The sequence below is a fragment of the Dipodomys ordii genome, unplaced genomic scaffold, assembly GCF_000151885.1.
Source record: "Dipodomys ordii isolate 6190 unplaced genomic scaffold, Dord_2.0 Scaffold27, whole genome shotgun sequence".
NCBI lineage: Eukaryota > Metazoa > Chordata > Mammalia > Rodentia > Heteromyidae > Dipodomys > Dipodomys ordii.
This window is the reverse complement of record NW_012267243.1, coordinates 4,630,436-4,645,953: the sequence shown is the minus strand read 5'-3', so window position 1 is coordinate 4,645,953 and position 15,518 is coordinate 4,630,436. Positions and strand designations below refer to the sequence as shown.

Sequence of the window (15,518 nt, the reverse complement as noted above, 5' to 3'; positions counted from 1 at the left end):
CTGGCTTCTTGGCTTTTTCCTACCACTATCCTCCAGAGCTCAGCCTTCTGAGTAGCTAGGATTACAGGCCCACTGGCACATAGCTCCATTAATAATCTCTACTTGAAACACATTGAAATAAATTGTGAATGTATTGAAGACTTTAAAATTAATTTCACCCATTTTTATTTTTTAGTGTAGTTACTAAAAAAAATGTAAAATAGCATATGTGGCTTATACTTTATTTCTACTACAAGGGCTGATCAAAAAGACCTAAAGGCAGAGGAAATAGTTCGAAGTAGGAAGAACCAATTACACAACTCTTTCATTATCATTAAGATATGAGAAAAGCTTCAATTATCTAAATTTTGTCTATCTTCATTCTACACATATTACCAGCTCCCAAAGTTTTACCTATCATAACAATTCCTAAGGAACTGTCTTACTTTTAACTCTTGGGATGTTTATCATCTATAGCACTCACTACTGCACTCATTTACTGCCGGTCCTTTCTACTTAATTCTGGGGTCATTTCTTTAGGCTATAGACAAGAAGCTCACAGCTTAAGGCCATATTTGGCACCTTATTTTTGTCTATGTTGAACGATGAGTTTCTAATACTTTCAACAAACTGAAGTATATGTCTTCCCCAAATATGCCATAATACAAACATCTAAGACACCCATGAGGCTGATTTTACCTTTCCACAGCAGAAAATAATGAGAACCTCTTCCTTCAGGCATCTTAAGAGACATGAGGTAAAACAACATAAGTCAACTAAAATACCACCCAGTATCCCAATGCTGCAGTGATACCTAATCAGTAAGCAAGCGTTAGTAGACTGTGCTGGACACTATTAGTAAAAATAATGTAAGATGGCACACAATTAAGGTTTTTCACACATTCCACTCAAAGTCACACGCCAAAAAACGTTCTGGTATCTCTGTTCACCTCTGCAAAAGATAACCTTTGTAACCTTTTTAACCAAATTGTTTAAAACACTCCATTCAGTTCGTATCTATAATTCTAGCTACCTAGGAGGCTGAGATCTGAGGATCTAAGTTGAAAAACACCCCGGGCAGACAAATTGGCAAGATTCTTATATCCAATTAACTACCAAAAAGCAAGAACTGGAGGCATGGCTCAAGTGGTGGAGCCTCAGCCCTGAATGGACAAAAATGGAGCAAGAGCAATAAGCTCTTGAGTTCAATGTCCAATACTGGCTTGCAAATGTGCACACGCACACACCAAAAACAAAACAATAAACCCTGGCATTCAAAAGGAAAACATACAACTTTAGATTTAAAAAAGTAACCGCTAAATTACACTTCTAATAAATACCACATTTTCCAGATAGCCACATGTTACTAGTAAATCTACAAAATAAAGATAAAAGCTGTTCTAGGGAAATGTTTAAAGATGTTTCACTAGGAACTCTTAAATCTGAAAGTAAACACCCTCACAACTGTTCAGATTTTGCTCCTACATGAAGAAGCTCGTGATAACTAGGTCTGAAAGCAAGGGACATCGTATCGTTTATTAGTATGTATCTTCTGGGACCTTGGTAGTTTTCAGATTGTTGACATTGGTTTGCCATTCAAAACTAAGTTGACAAGTTACTAGAAGTTTCGTGGCAGTATCAGAATTGATCTTCATGGCACTTGTGTGTAACGGCTACAAAGCTGACAGAACAAAATCCTAATGAAGTTTCCAACAATCGAGCAATCAAAGATGGAGGCAGGGAGAGTTCTCAAGGAAAAAAAAAAAAACCATGACAGTTCTATTCTGAAAGGCCGAATAAGACGCGTCGGAAAACTGTCCAATATTTGTGTTCGAAATCAAGGAATTAAAAAGAGAAACGACTCATTTCCTTTAGCGCTGTGGGAAAATCCCGGCTGCTCATGGAAAGGCGAGGTAAAGTTTGGCTTGGCTCGATTCATTTTGTGTTCCTTCCAACATCAGCACCGAGTCTGAAGGAAGAGGGCTTGCTTTCCTCCCCTCACATTACTCCCCCCACGGGATGGAGCCGGACTCGGGGTGCTCCGCCTGCCCGGCCCCCGGGGACCCACACCCGCCCCCGCGCGACGCCCCGCAAACGCGCTCCGACGCCTCGGGGGCGGGCTGCGGTCCCGCCGGTCCGCGGGCGAGCGCTCCAACTCGGTGGACAATGGAACCCACCCCCAAGCACGCCAACTACAAAGCTCAGGAGGGCCATTTCCCTTTTCCTGCCCAGATGCTGCCAGCCCTCGTTCGGAGCGGCTCGGACCCGGCCCCAGCCTTCCCTCCCCACCTGCAGGGCTGCGGAACCCCCCTCCCCGGCCCTCAAATACGGAGGACCGCGGCGCACCGACCCGAGGGTGTGGGTGAGGCGGGAGCGTCCCAGCCCAGGTCGCCCTGAGGTCTCCGGGCCCAGGGTCGCGGCCTTCAAGGATAAGCCTTCTCCCCCCCTACCCCTCCCTGGGACCCTCCCCGGCCTCAACTCGCCTCGCCTTCCCGACAGCTAGGAGCCACGTCCTCCTCCAGCAAGAGCCCTCGACCCACGCTCACCCTTTCACCACAAAGAATGGGTCCTCCATGGACATGGCGTCCCGGCCCCCGGCCGCCTCCGCTGCTCCGAGCTCGGGGCGCCCGCGCCCTCCCGGCCGCCCTCGGCCTGCCCACCGGCCTCCCACAGCAGCCGGCGCCTCGGCTGAGGAGACGGTGAGCAGCTGGCTCACGCAGGCGGGGCTGCCCGGACCACCGCCGGTCCAGCACTCGGTCAGCACTGCAGGCCGAGCCCCGGACTTGAGCGCCCGGCCCCAGCGGCAGCCTCCTCCCTCGGCTCCTCCCAGCACGTTCGTAGGGCTGATTCCGCCTTCGGGGCTCTCCGCCTCGGCCAATCACGTACGCGGCCCTCAGTTCCACTTCCGCACCTGCGTTCACGTGACCGAGGCTGGGCCCGTCCCCTCGCTGGCGAGACTTGGGCAAGGAGTCGCGCGACGTTGGGGGCGGGGCTCTAGGGGTAATGGGGCGGGGTTCTGGGGGCGTGGGCGGGGCTCGAGGTGGTTGGGCCGGTCGGCTCTAGCTTGTCCCTTGAGCCTGGAGGCGCTGGAGCTACCTGATTCAATCCAAGGTAGGAAGGCAGTCAGCTTTTGGGGAAAGTAGTGTTTGTGCCTGATTTGCATAATCCTCCATCTCATTTTCAATTTACAGTGCCGCAACTCACACATGGTATCTGATCTTGAGGTGGCTACACAGCTCTTTTGGTCAAGCCTTGTGTTGAAAGATGCTGTGCATCCTGTCCATACGCCTGTGGGAAAGGTATTATATCCATCATATTTTTAGGTGAGAAAACAAGTTCAGAGAGGATTCATAGTCCTCAAAGCACAGCCACAAGTTTCTGTACACCTAACACTGGATGAAGTGTATTTTTCTTTTGCAGAACATTCTACAAATGATTGCTCATATTTTTTTTTTCACACGGTATGTTTCCCAATGGAGAACACCTCAAAGGAACAAATAAGGAGCTAGGTAGGGTAACTTCCTCTCAGTTATGATTCAAGAACTTACAGAAAGCGTTTAGTCCAAGATGATTAGCCAACTCATGCTAGATATGCTGTAGCTTTCCTGGATGTGAACTGTGAACTTGAATTGCTAATAATCACTGAGCACTTAATGTTAGGCAGGATTGTGTTATCACAATAGCTCTCCCCATAAGATAATTACTATTATTTATTATCTGCATTTTATAAATGAGGAATCTGAGACTTGGGGGTGGGAAGGATTTAAGTGACTTGCCCAAGATCATCAGGCTCTATAGAGCTGGCAGAGTCTTCCAAGTTGGACATACCTCATGGGAACCTGCATCATTCCTTGTCACTTAAATATAAACAATAATAGCATGTAAACCCTGAGGCCCCCCAAAGGAGAGAGATAATAAAGCCAAAGACACAGGTCAGGAAGCTGCTATCGTCATCTGGCCTGAAGGTATGAGTGCACACAGGATAATAGTAATTGGAGAGGGTGCTGGGAAGGTGGCTTAGTGGTAGAGTGCTTGCCTTGATTGCTTGAGGCCCTGGGTTCCATACCTCAGCACCACATAAGCAGAAAAAGCCAGAAGTGCTATGGCTTAAGTGGTAGAGTGCTATCCTAGAGCTGAAGAGCTGAGGGACAGTGCCCAGGACCAGAGTTCAGGCCCTACAACTGACAAAAACAAAAAACAAAAAAAAAAAAGTAATTGGAGGGGAAAGGAGCAAATCTGACAGAAGATCACAGTGATTAAGAGCCATACTTGGAGCCTTATTGCTTGAGTTTCCATCTCAGTTAGACTACTTTCTGCCAGGAGTATTTTTGGGCAAGCTTCTTAATTTCTCTCTGTCCTCAGCTGTGAAATGGACACCATAGAAATGCTTTCCTCACACAGTGTCATGAAGACTAAACTGATGTGTGAAAAGGGCTTAAAACAGCACCTGACACATGCTGTGTTCCTACTCTGTTCTAGGCACTGAGGACACAGAGATGAATAAGGCCTGGTTTGGGCTGTCAGACTAGTGAAAGAGGCAAGCAGTTACCCACAATGAGAGAGGACATAGGTTTCCTTAGAAACACATAGCCAAGATACCAGTATCCTTGTGGATGTATCAGGGCTAGAGTAGATGTTTCCCAAACAGTAACTTGAGTCATCTTGGAGGAGAGGTCAGTGACATGGAACAACATGGTAGCCTACAGAAGAGCCACACCAAGGGCCTTGCTGAAGTGGCAAGAGTTAAGGCTGAAAGTGGACAGGGTTAGATGCAAAGAAATATATAGATCATGGGGATTGAGGGAGTTTATTGGGTTAGGTTGACAATTAAGATAGATGATAAGGTGGCTGGAAAATCAAGGTCCAGAGAAAGAATGAGAGCCAGGTTTGTGGCAACTAGGATGGAGAGGAGGGATGCCTTCAAGATCTACTGGAGAGGTAACAACCGTAGAATTAGTATGGAGGAGTTAGTAAAAGAAGGAGGAAGAAGGCTTACAAAGTTTTGGAGTTGTCCATAAATATTATTGGTTACATTACCATGAAAGAACATAGGAGGAAGATATAAATGAGGCTTTTCACCAGACTTTAAACTCCTGTAGGGACCAGACTGTGAATGTTATTACCAGCTCAAGGCCTACTACAGCCTTTTAGTATCCAGTCCATAAACTTGTTAAGTGGTCCACAAGTGGCAGAGATTTATAAGTGGAAACAAAGAGCAGTAGAGAGCTGGAGGGATTTCTATGATTGATGAGTAGTTTGGGGGAAAGTACCATGTAGAGACAGTAAAGGGCAGAGATAAGAAATCCACTTGGTGGGCTGGGAATGTGGCTTAGTGGTAGAGTGCTTGCCTACCATGCACGAAGCCCTAGGTTCGATTCCTCAGTACCACATAACCAGAAAAAGCTGAAAGTGGTGCTGTGGCTCATTTGGTAGACTGCTAGCCTTAAGAAAAAGAATCTCAGGGATAGCACCCAAGCCCTAAGTTAAAGCCTCAGGACTGGCAAAAAAAAAAAAAAAATCCATTTGGCTACCTTACAATGCTCCCCCCTCTCTTCCCATCAGACTAACCCTTGGTCTCTGCTACTCCAGAAAGGGAAGCATTTGCTAACCCAGGAGAGGCAAAAGAAGCTACTCCTTTATATTCTGAATTTCTTGCTTCTCAGGTCCAGAGAGGTGAGCAATAGCTTAGGAAAGATAACTGCAAACAGTCTTCTCCTCCTTTATTTCCTTCCCTATCTGCAACCCCCTAGAAAGAATTAAAATTTCTATCAAGTCAGAAAAAGAAAATCACCAGAGTAGCTGCCTCAGGGTGGAGAGTGTTACTGGGAAGGCAAACTTCCTGGGAAGATAGACATACACAATCTTACCAGGGTATGGGTTACAGGGGTGTATGCATTTGTCTGGATTTATTGAACTTTGTCCCTAAAATTCTGCTCCCACTGACAAAGGAGGCTATCACAACAAGCCTTTATTCTACCTCAAGCTTCCAAGGGGCATTCAGGAGAACCTCCGATCCCTGGGTGACCCCCCAAGGTTAAGCGAGTAAGCAATGGAAAGAGCTGATTGGGTCCTGCACAGCACCTTGTCCAGAAATAAGGAGATAGCCACATGTGGCCAGTCCACCCAGCCAAGGAGACTGGAGATCAGAAAGGATTAAGCCACCTGATGGTGGAAAAAGCAGTTTGAAAATAATTTGTAAAATCAATGAGCAGATGAGGATATGAAATCTTGGGTGCACAAAAGGTGTGAATATTCACAGTAAAAGCTCTGAGAGGACATGTGCTAAGACATACCAGTGATGATTTTCTCTGGTGAATGAGTCTTACTCTCTGTCGTTTTATTTTTTGGTATGTTTTCCAACTGTTCTGGACTGAATATATTAATTTGCAATTAAAATGAGATAACTTAAAAATGAACACCATACCTACTTTTGGGTGGGGAGGGCAGTAATGGGTTTGAATTTAGGGCCTTGAACTCACTAAGCAGGTACTTTATGGCTTGAACCATAACTTAACCTTTGTTGTCCCCTTGATTTTTTTAATAGGATCTTTTTTCTTTCTTCCTTCCCTCTTTCTTTCTTTCTTCCTTCCTTCCTTTCTTCTCTTTCTTCTTTTTTTTTTTTTGGTCAGTCTTGGGGCTTGAACTCTGGGCCTGGGTGCTGTCCCTCAGCTCTTCAGCTCAAGGCAAGTGCTCTGCCTCTCGAGCCACAGTGCCACTACCAGTTCTCAGACTCAGATAAGAGTCTCCTGGACTTTCCTGCACAGGATTGCTTTGAACCACGAGCCTCAGATCTCAGCCACCTGAGTAGCTAGGATTACAGGTGTGATCCACTGGGGCCCGACTCTTTCTTTCTTTCCTTCTTTCCTTCTTTCTTTCTTTCTTTCTTTCTTTCTTTCTTTCTTTCTTTTTTTCTTTCCTTCCTTCCTTCTCTCTCTCTCTTTCTTACTTTCCTTCTTTCCTTCCTTCCTTCCTTTCTTCCTTTTTTTGCAAGGGGTTGGCCTTGATCCTCTTACTTATTCCTCCTAAGTAGCTGGGATTAGGGATTACAAAGTGAATCCTCAGGTTCACTGAGCTTGTTGCTTGAGATAAGGTCTTGCTAGCTTTTGCCTAGGCTGTCATTGACCCTCAGTTCTCCTGATCTCTGCCCCCCACATAGCTGGGATTACAAAAGTATACTACCACACTTTTACTTCTTAAGAATACAGTATGAGCTAGACACAGTGGCTCATGCTTATAATCCTATCTGCTCAGGCAGTTGAGATCTGAGGATTATAATTTGAAGCTAGCCTGGACAGCAAATTCCCTGAAAATTTTATCTTCAGTTAACCACCAAAAAAAAACAGAAGTGGAGCTGTGACTCAAGTGGTAAAGCACTAGCCTTGGGCATAAAAGCTCTAGAACAGAAGCCAGGCTAAGACTGGCACCAGTTTGTTTGTTTTTTTAAAGAGAGTATAGTACGTGTTTTGGGACTAGATAGTAACAGACATTTTGGAGAAACAAAGACACTGGCATGAAACTCCTATGTTAGTGAAAGATCCCTTCAAGAGGCACATACACACCCATATTTGTCAAGTGAATAATGAAGCATAGAACAAAAGAGAGAAAGAGAAGAAAAGAGAAAGGCAGAAAGAAATACAAGGATCTGAAGGGGAAAAAAGTGCAAGGAGGTGTTTAGAGGTCACCAAATATTAATTGTCATTGTCTGGTTTTCTTTTCCCATTACTGCTATTTAAAAAAAAATCACCACAGATTTATGATAATGACACCATTTTCCTTTGTATAGTTCTAGAGGTCAGCAGAAAGAAAACGGGTTTAGTGACTAAAATCCTGGCATTCATAGAGCCTTTTGGAATGCTCTAGAGAGAATTTGTTCCTCCTCATTTTTATAAGATCCAGATGCTGTTTCAGTCTGTGACTCCCGTCCCCTTTCAGTAATGACCTTCTCTACCCTAACCATTCTCCCTCCCTCTAATGGGGACCCTGTGATTACACTGGACCCAGTCGGTAATTCTGAAGGGTGCCCCATCTCCAGATCCCTACCTTAATGCCATTTACAAAGTCTCTCTATTCCCTATATTCACAGGTTCTGGAGATTAAGCCTTGGCATCTTTGGAGCAGGACAGCACTCAGCCCACCACAGAATGAAACCAGTACCCATGGTTTCCTTTATAAATAGAACCTCATCCAGTCCTTCAACAATCCTATGGAATGCATGTCAAAGTTAGCTTTTAAAATTGAAGGCACCAAGCCCCCCAGTACAATCTGAGATTTGGCCCAAAGTCAGCTGCTGGGACGCATACCCAGGCTTCCCTGACTGAGCTCAAGCCAGGCTTTCTCACAGCCCGGGGGGGGGGGGGGCGAAGGGGGAGGCTGTTGTTCTGCTCCCTGGATAAACTTAAACGGCTGTTTACCAATTTGCAATGACAATGTAGCTACAGCTTGATCTTGGAGATTCACTGCTGGTCTAGCAAACTGAATGGCCTATTGTGTATTCCCATCAGGAAAGACAGATCGACCTAAGGTAAAAATTGCAGGACAACCTAAACACCAGATGCTCTATCAGATAGATGGACTGCAGCGTTGCAGGAAGCCCTGCCCAGGGCTTTCCCAACCTTGAGAACTTGGTGTGACTTTCTCACTGACCCTCAGTCAAAACTTAAATCCTAGAGCAGAAGCAGTTCTCCCTGAGTGACCAGATTCCCCTTTGTTCTGCACACATCTGTTCTCCATAAGGACTTGAAAGTTGGGCTGGGAAGGTGGTTCAGTGGTAGAGTGCTTGCCTTGCATGCCTGAGGCCCTGGGTTTGATTCCTCAGCACCACATAAGCAAAAAGAAAAAAGCCGGAAGTGGCGCTGTGGCCCAAGTGGTAGAGCACTAGCCTTGAGCTGAAGAGCTGGCGGACAGCGCCCAGGCCCAGAGTTCAGGCCCACGACAGGACCCAAAAAAGTAAAAAATAAAAAAAAAAAGGACTTGAAAGTTTGGGGAAAAAGTGAAGATAAGCACAGCAAAAAGTTTGCATACAATGACTGAAACCAAGGGTCAAAATTACTAATTTTTTTTGTCAGTCTGTATTTTACCTAGCAACTGATGACGCGGCATAGTTTCCTCCGTTATAATTGGGAAAAGGCCTCGTATGTGGCTTTGTTGCTAAATCACTCAAAAAGGAGTGGAGAACAGGTTCTCAAAAGATCCACAGTGTTGGTTAACAGAATCTGGAACTAGAACTTTGGTAGAGCTGATGGCGCTCCTGTTAGCTTTCCTCATTGTGGTCATGGTAATGCACAGCCATGCTCATGAGTACTCCTAAGTTCTTCCCTCCCCTTTCCAAAGCTGAGACAGCCCAGGAACAATAGTATTGCTTCGTAAAACTTGTGATGGAACAATGAAGAGCCAGGGGTGGAGATGTGTGTGCATTACTCCCAGGATCCCATTGGGCGGCAGACAAGCTGAATAATTTTTCCAATGTGTATAGGATTTCCACATCACCCATTCTTCTCTGAAAACATGGGAATCATTTTTTTAGAAAGATTCTGCTGGTCGGGGCTGGGAAGGTGGCTCAGTGGTAGAGTGCTTGCCTTGCATGCATGAAGCCCTGGGTTCCATTCCTCAGCACCACATAAGCAGAAAAAGCCAGAAGTGGCGCTGTGGCTCAAGTGGTAGAATGCTAGCCTTGAGCTGAAGAGCTGAGGGACAGCGCCCAGGCCCAGAGTTCAGGCCCATGACTGACAAAAAGAAAAAGAAAAAGATTCTGCTGGTAACTTCTTCCTTTTCCCTCCTTTCTTTTCTCTCATAGCCTTCCTTTACTTTTGTTTTTCTAATTTAGTCTTTTGGGATTGTAGACAGTTTCAGGGGCGTTGGATAATAGAGAGGATTCATGTGACTGCTACTTTCCTCCTCACCACCAACCAAAGATCCAAGAAAGATAAAAACTATGGCTCTAGGCTTTTTTTATTGGGTGTAAGAATTTTTTTATTTTTTAATTTTTTGTCAGTTGTAGGGCTTGAACTCTGGGCCTGGGCGCTGTCCCTCAGCTTTTCAGTTCAAGCTAGCACTCTACCACTTGAGCTACAGTGCCACTTCCAGTTTTCTGGTGGTTAATCGGAGATAAGGGTCTCACAGGAACTTTCCTGCCTAGGCTGGCTTTGAATCGCCATCCTCAGTTCTCAGCCTCCTGAGTAGCTAGGATTACAAGTGTGAGACACCAGTGCCCCGGCTGGTTGTAAAAGGAAGAAGGTTTCAAAGCTTAGGAAGTTCATGTCACTAGGGAAGGAGAAACTTTCTTTGTCCTCAATATACAAAAGGCCTTTGGGGCTCAGGAAGCACCAGCCTTCTGGCCTGAGTACCTGATCTGCAGGCTGGGTCTTGTACTGGGTTGGTGGGAAAGTGTTCAAAACTCAGACGTGGCCACCACCTGAGCTGAGGACTGGTGAGCATGTCATGAAAGATCTCTTTCAAACATCTGTATATTATACAAATATTACAGGCTGACGTGTACCAGGTACTTTTTGAAATATAATAACTGGGCATGTTGGTACAAGCCTGCTATCCTAGCTACTCAGGAAACTAAGGAGAGAACATATGCATTTGAGGCCACTCGAGCAATCTTAGTGAGATGCTATCTCCAAAAAAAAAAAAAGAAGGCTGGGAAGGTGGCTCAGTGGTAGAACGCTTGCCTTGCATGCATGAGGCCCTGGGTTCGATTCCTCAGTACCACATAAGCAGAAAAAGCCGGAAGTGGTGCTGTGGCTCAAGTGGTAGAGTGCTAGCCTTGAGGTGAAGAGCTGAGGGACAGCGCCCAGCCCAGAGTTCAGGCCCCAGGACTAACCAAAAAAAAGGTTAGGAAGAAGCCTAGATTTCTCTATGCCTGGAAAGGTTAATGAGACTCTTACAGTGAGCTATCTGAGGGCTTTTCCACAATAGCTTATGTGGGAGCACTTGGTGCTTTGATCATTGGTAGAGTGAGAAATAAAGCAAATGACTTAGAAAAGGTAAAGTAGATCGCTTTGCTGATAATTCTCCTTTGAATCCCTTCCTTTTCTGTGTTGTTTTGTATCCTGGAAGCCAACCATTAAAAGACTACACTAACCCTTCTCACTTGCTGGATGATTCCCTGCTAGGTTTTCCCAGTAGAAGACACTGAAAGAAGACCAGAAATAGAAGAAGAGTAAGGTTGGGATGGATGTGTTTTTCTTGTTCCTTCCGGTCTTCCTATAAAACCTCTGCAGAGCTGTCTCTCTGTAGTGGCTAATTTCTTCTTCTTCTTCTTTTTTTTTTTTTGGTTGGTCATAGGGCTTCAACTCTGGGCCTGGGCGCTGTTCCTCAGCTCTTCAGCTCAAGGCGAGCGCTCTACCACTTGAGCTACAGCGCCACTTATGGTTTTTGGTGGTTTATTGGAGATAGGAGTCTCACGGTCTCTCCTGCCCGGGCTGGCTTTGAACAGCGATCCTCAGATCTCAGCCTCCTGAGTAGCTAGGATTACAGGCGTGAGCCACCAGTGCCTGGCTGTAGTGGCTAATTTCTGAATAACCTTTTCTTTATAGTTCTAGGTCCCAGTGGGGTTAAGTAACTTTTTTTAAGGTAGTACTGGGGGGGTTGAACTCAGGATCATACTTGCTAGGCAGGCGCTCTACCACTTGAACATACCTCCAGTTCAGATAGGGTCATGTTTTTTTCCTGAATAGTTAGGTACATGCCACCATACATTTTTCTATTGAGATGAGATATTGATAGCTTCTGATTTGTTTGATCTCAGCCTCTGAGTAACTGAGCTTACAGGAATGAGCCACTGCTAGCCTGGTCATCTGTTTATTTGCAATTCCTTTTTGTTGTTATTATTGTTGGTTGTGGGGCTTGAACTCAGGGCCTAGCCACTGTTCCTAAGCACTTTTGCTCAAAGCTACCACTTTGAACCACAGCACCATTTCTGGTTTTCTGGTGGTTAATTGCAGATAAGAGTCTAATGGGCTTTCCTGCCTAGGCTGGCTTTGAACTGTGATCCTCAGACCTCCGCCTCCTGAGTAGCTAAGATTACAGACAAGAGCCACTGGTGCCCAGCCTTATTTGCAATTCTTCCATCTTCATCTCTAGGTAGAAAAAAAGTCTTCCCAGTGGCCACCATCTAGGAACATATGATCCTGTTTGTTCCTGTATCATACATAGCATATACCTCTACAAGGAGTCCCCTCATTAAGACCCTCGGTGTGACCCATTGGGAGAAGGTTATTTCCTGCTATGACTGACTAAACATTCCTGAATTTTAAGGATCACTGATAAGGATAGTTTGGAGGTTTAGCAAAAGACTGGAAGTCTGCTTGACATTTGTGCCTAGCCCTGGCCCTGAGTAGGTGCTTCTATACTATGCACAGTGACCATGGTATATAGAGATACCAGAGTGTTTGAGGCTACAACTCCCGGAAAAATAGCTCAGATGTCACTTTTAGTGTGTTGTTGGCATGGAGTCCATAGCCCTTGGGTACCAACTCCTTCCTCTGTGCTCCCATAATATAGCTCCCATTTACAGTTGTATGATGTTTTATTTCCAGAATATTCCCTATGGAACACTCCTTCAAAGCAGGGAGAGGTAGTTTCATTTTTCTCTTATTTTCCTACCTAATAGGAAATCCAATAGAACTTATAAGTGCTACCTGAGTGAGTTTATGTTCAAAAATGATGTCTTTAGGATAGTGAAGCTAACTGTGAGCTATGGAGAGTTTGGGCAGCAGTAAGGACTACAAATTCAAATTGATTTACCTTAGATACACGAGACAAGGAAACGGTGTTTGGGGCTTTTACAATTCATCTTGTTCTTCATTTTAGCTCCTGGGAAACTTAATTGCTATGTGGCTGGGTATCATCAGGTAGGACCTTGGGAGACTTTTTTTCTCTTGCATAGCAGTATGTGATCTGTATGTTTCACTTTGGTATAATCAATTACTCGTAGTTCTACAGATATCAGCCCGATATTTTTATGTATTTTGTGACTGATGGATTTCTTCAGAGACAAGGACCGATAATAGAAAAGCCCTCTAGGCTGCCAAATGGACAAGTGTTTGAAGACAGTCTGTGATGTAGGCTAATTGCTTAGAAATGATCTTAAGTTCAAAGAATTAACAGGAGAAAATATAGGCATTTGATATATACTTCGTTAGACTTTAGTGTGTTTCCATAGAGCTGTTTCCAAGGTACATGCAATAGCAAAATCTCCAAGATAATATTTTACTTTGTAAGGCCTTGTTCTTCTTGGTTGACATTGGATATACCTAGATCAGAGAAATTCAACTAGTAGAAACCTAACTAGTTGTTTTGCCTTTTTTTTCCTTCCAAAACCAGGACTCTAACTCAGTATCGGACACATTCGCTCATTGGCTGGCACTCTATCACCTGAGTCATACCTCCAAATCTAGTTTTGCTTTCTAACGAGGTGGAATATCTATGTTTTCTCACTTGATCTTAATCCTCCTACCCCAGAGGATTGCCAAGAACTGGAAGAAGGGGAGGAGGTCTAGATTCAAGATCAAACATGTGACTCTTTCAATACTTTTATGAAGTCCAAATTGAGACAGATGACAAAGGACATTATGTCTGACATATGTATTTATATTTATTAGGGAAAACCTTTCAAGAGCATATATACCAAATCACATTCTATTACAACTTCAATGAATCATTTAAAAAGAATAGGTCTCATAAAATTGGAATTCTTCTGGGAAATATGGGACATATGGTTATCATTGTACCCAGAGTGCTGAAATAAAAACCTCACAGTACGTTTTTATTCATTCATGTATTAGTTTATTCACTCTCTCCAGGGCCCTATTGGGTCCTCTTGTTATTCTTCCAACACGTAGAACATGCACCTGTCTCAAGGATGGGGCCTGCTCTTGTGTCTGGAAAGTTCTTCTCCTGTGGCTCAGTCCCTTGTCTAGTCATCTCTGCCCAAAAGTTATGTGCAGAAAAGCCTTTTCTGATCCCTTTGACCTAAAAGATCAGTCTCTATTCCTTCTTTCTCTCATTTGTCTTCTATAGTTGTTGAGTGCCAGGCTCCCTTCTAGAAATTATCTCAGAGATCTGAAACTGACTTGTTCATTACTGAGACCCTCACAGCTAGAACTGTGCTTACTGGAAATTCAGTAGAAGTTTCCTAAGAATCAGATTTACAAAATGAGAAGCTTGGTAATCTTCAAATGGATGGCCATTTAAAAAAAGCAGCTAAGAAGTAAGACTGACATACTTAGCTCATTTAGGATCCCAGTGCGTCCCTGTCACAAGGTAAGTCATTAGGAGAAGGGACTAATAGCTCCTGTTATGTGTAGAGAACTGTCCACGCCGCTCCATGATTTCAGAAGTGTCCAAAGGTTCTCTTAACTAAAAATATCACCATTTACTTCTCCCCCTCATTCCTACGATGTCTGAAATTCCAAATCAGTCCTCAGGAATTATAACCATTTTGACCTTATTTAGGCATGAAGCTTCTTGGATTGGACAACAAATACATTGGACTTTGTTGACCTCTTACCCAGCGAGGACCCACTGTCACCTGAGGAAATGTCTGGAGCCTAAACTGTCACTACCTGGGACTGGGAAATCAGAGACAATGAGTCATCCTTGACACAAGGGGGCGAGAAAGAGCAGTGATGATCCAGGGGCTAGAAGGTTGAAATACAGCGTAGGTTGGGGAAATGCCCCTCTAGGATAGGTTGGGTCTCCTAAAGTAGAGATCAGATTGTGATTCCTAGATCCTCCACTTACAGATTCTAAGGATAATCTTGGGCAATTTGCTTAATCTCTCGGTACCCATTTTCCATCTATGGAATGAAATGGGAATTATAAGTCATGGTTGTGAGGGGTGAAAGCCGTGTTTCTCAAGGGCTTAGAATGGTTTCTAAAACATGGTACTTGATCAATAAATACATGCAGTTCTGATGGTTTGATAAAAGATACTGCTGCCCTTTATGACTCATTGAAGACTCAAATAAACTTCCAGTATATTCTCCTTGGAGATTTACCAATGGATGGCTTCATGTCTCTGAGTTGCTAGAACACTCCATCTACCATCTGCCTCCTTTGGGTACTTGTATTTACTTGTGTTATGTGCATTAGTTCCTCAATAATACTGCCAATTCCTATAGGAAATCAAATATCTGATTTGTTTTTTCTTCCTGACATTGTCTCCCAATTCCTCCTATTTGGAGATGTTCAATATTTATAAGTTAACTTCATAGTATTAGGTATTTACCTAATAACATATGATCATTTTTTTGCTTTTATTAGCATATATAGTTTTACAAAGGGGTTTCGTTTTGATGTTTGATCAATTATTTTACAACCCAAGAATTTCCACAGCCTTTGGTTTATTTTTTTTTGAATTTTATTTTATTTTATTTGTGAACATACTGTACAGAGGGGTTACAATTGCATGGGCAGGATAATGCGTACATTTCTTACCAAGCATTGCAGCCCCCTCCTTTGTTTACCCTTCCCATCCCTTCCCAGCCTCCTCCCTCCCCCCATCCCAATCCTTCTCCTTCCCCCCTCCCCCC

At 44.2% G+C, this 15,518-nt stretch overlaps 2 protein-coding genes across 3 annotated transcripts in view; one reads left to right on the top strand and one right to left on the bottom strand.

Annotated features, from left to right (window-relative positions):
* The window catches only part of Stx6 (syntaxin 6), a 51,096-nt gene extending 48,311 nt beyond the window's left edge, over nt 1-2,785 (bottom strand). The window contains exon 1 of one of the 2 annotated variants that reach the window (XM_013015723.1): nt 2,526-2,785. In XM_013015723.1, the coding sequence (XP_012871177.1) occupies nt 2,526-2,560 (35 nt within the window). In that variant the 5' untranslated portion in view covers nt 2,561-2,785. The remainder of the gene's footprint in view (nt 1-2,525) is intronic. The other variant, XM_013015724.1, reaches the window with a different exon arrangement.
* The window catches only part of LOC105985106 (major histocompatibility complex class I-related gene protein), a 29,645-nt gene continuing 16,685 nt past the window's right edge, over nt 2,559-15,518 (top strand). The window contains 1 exon segment of the mRNA XM_013015514.1: nt 2,559-2,861. Coding sequence (XP_012870968.1) covers nt 2,559-2,861 — 303 coding nt within the window.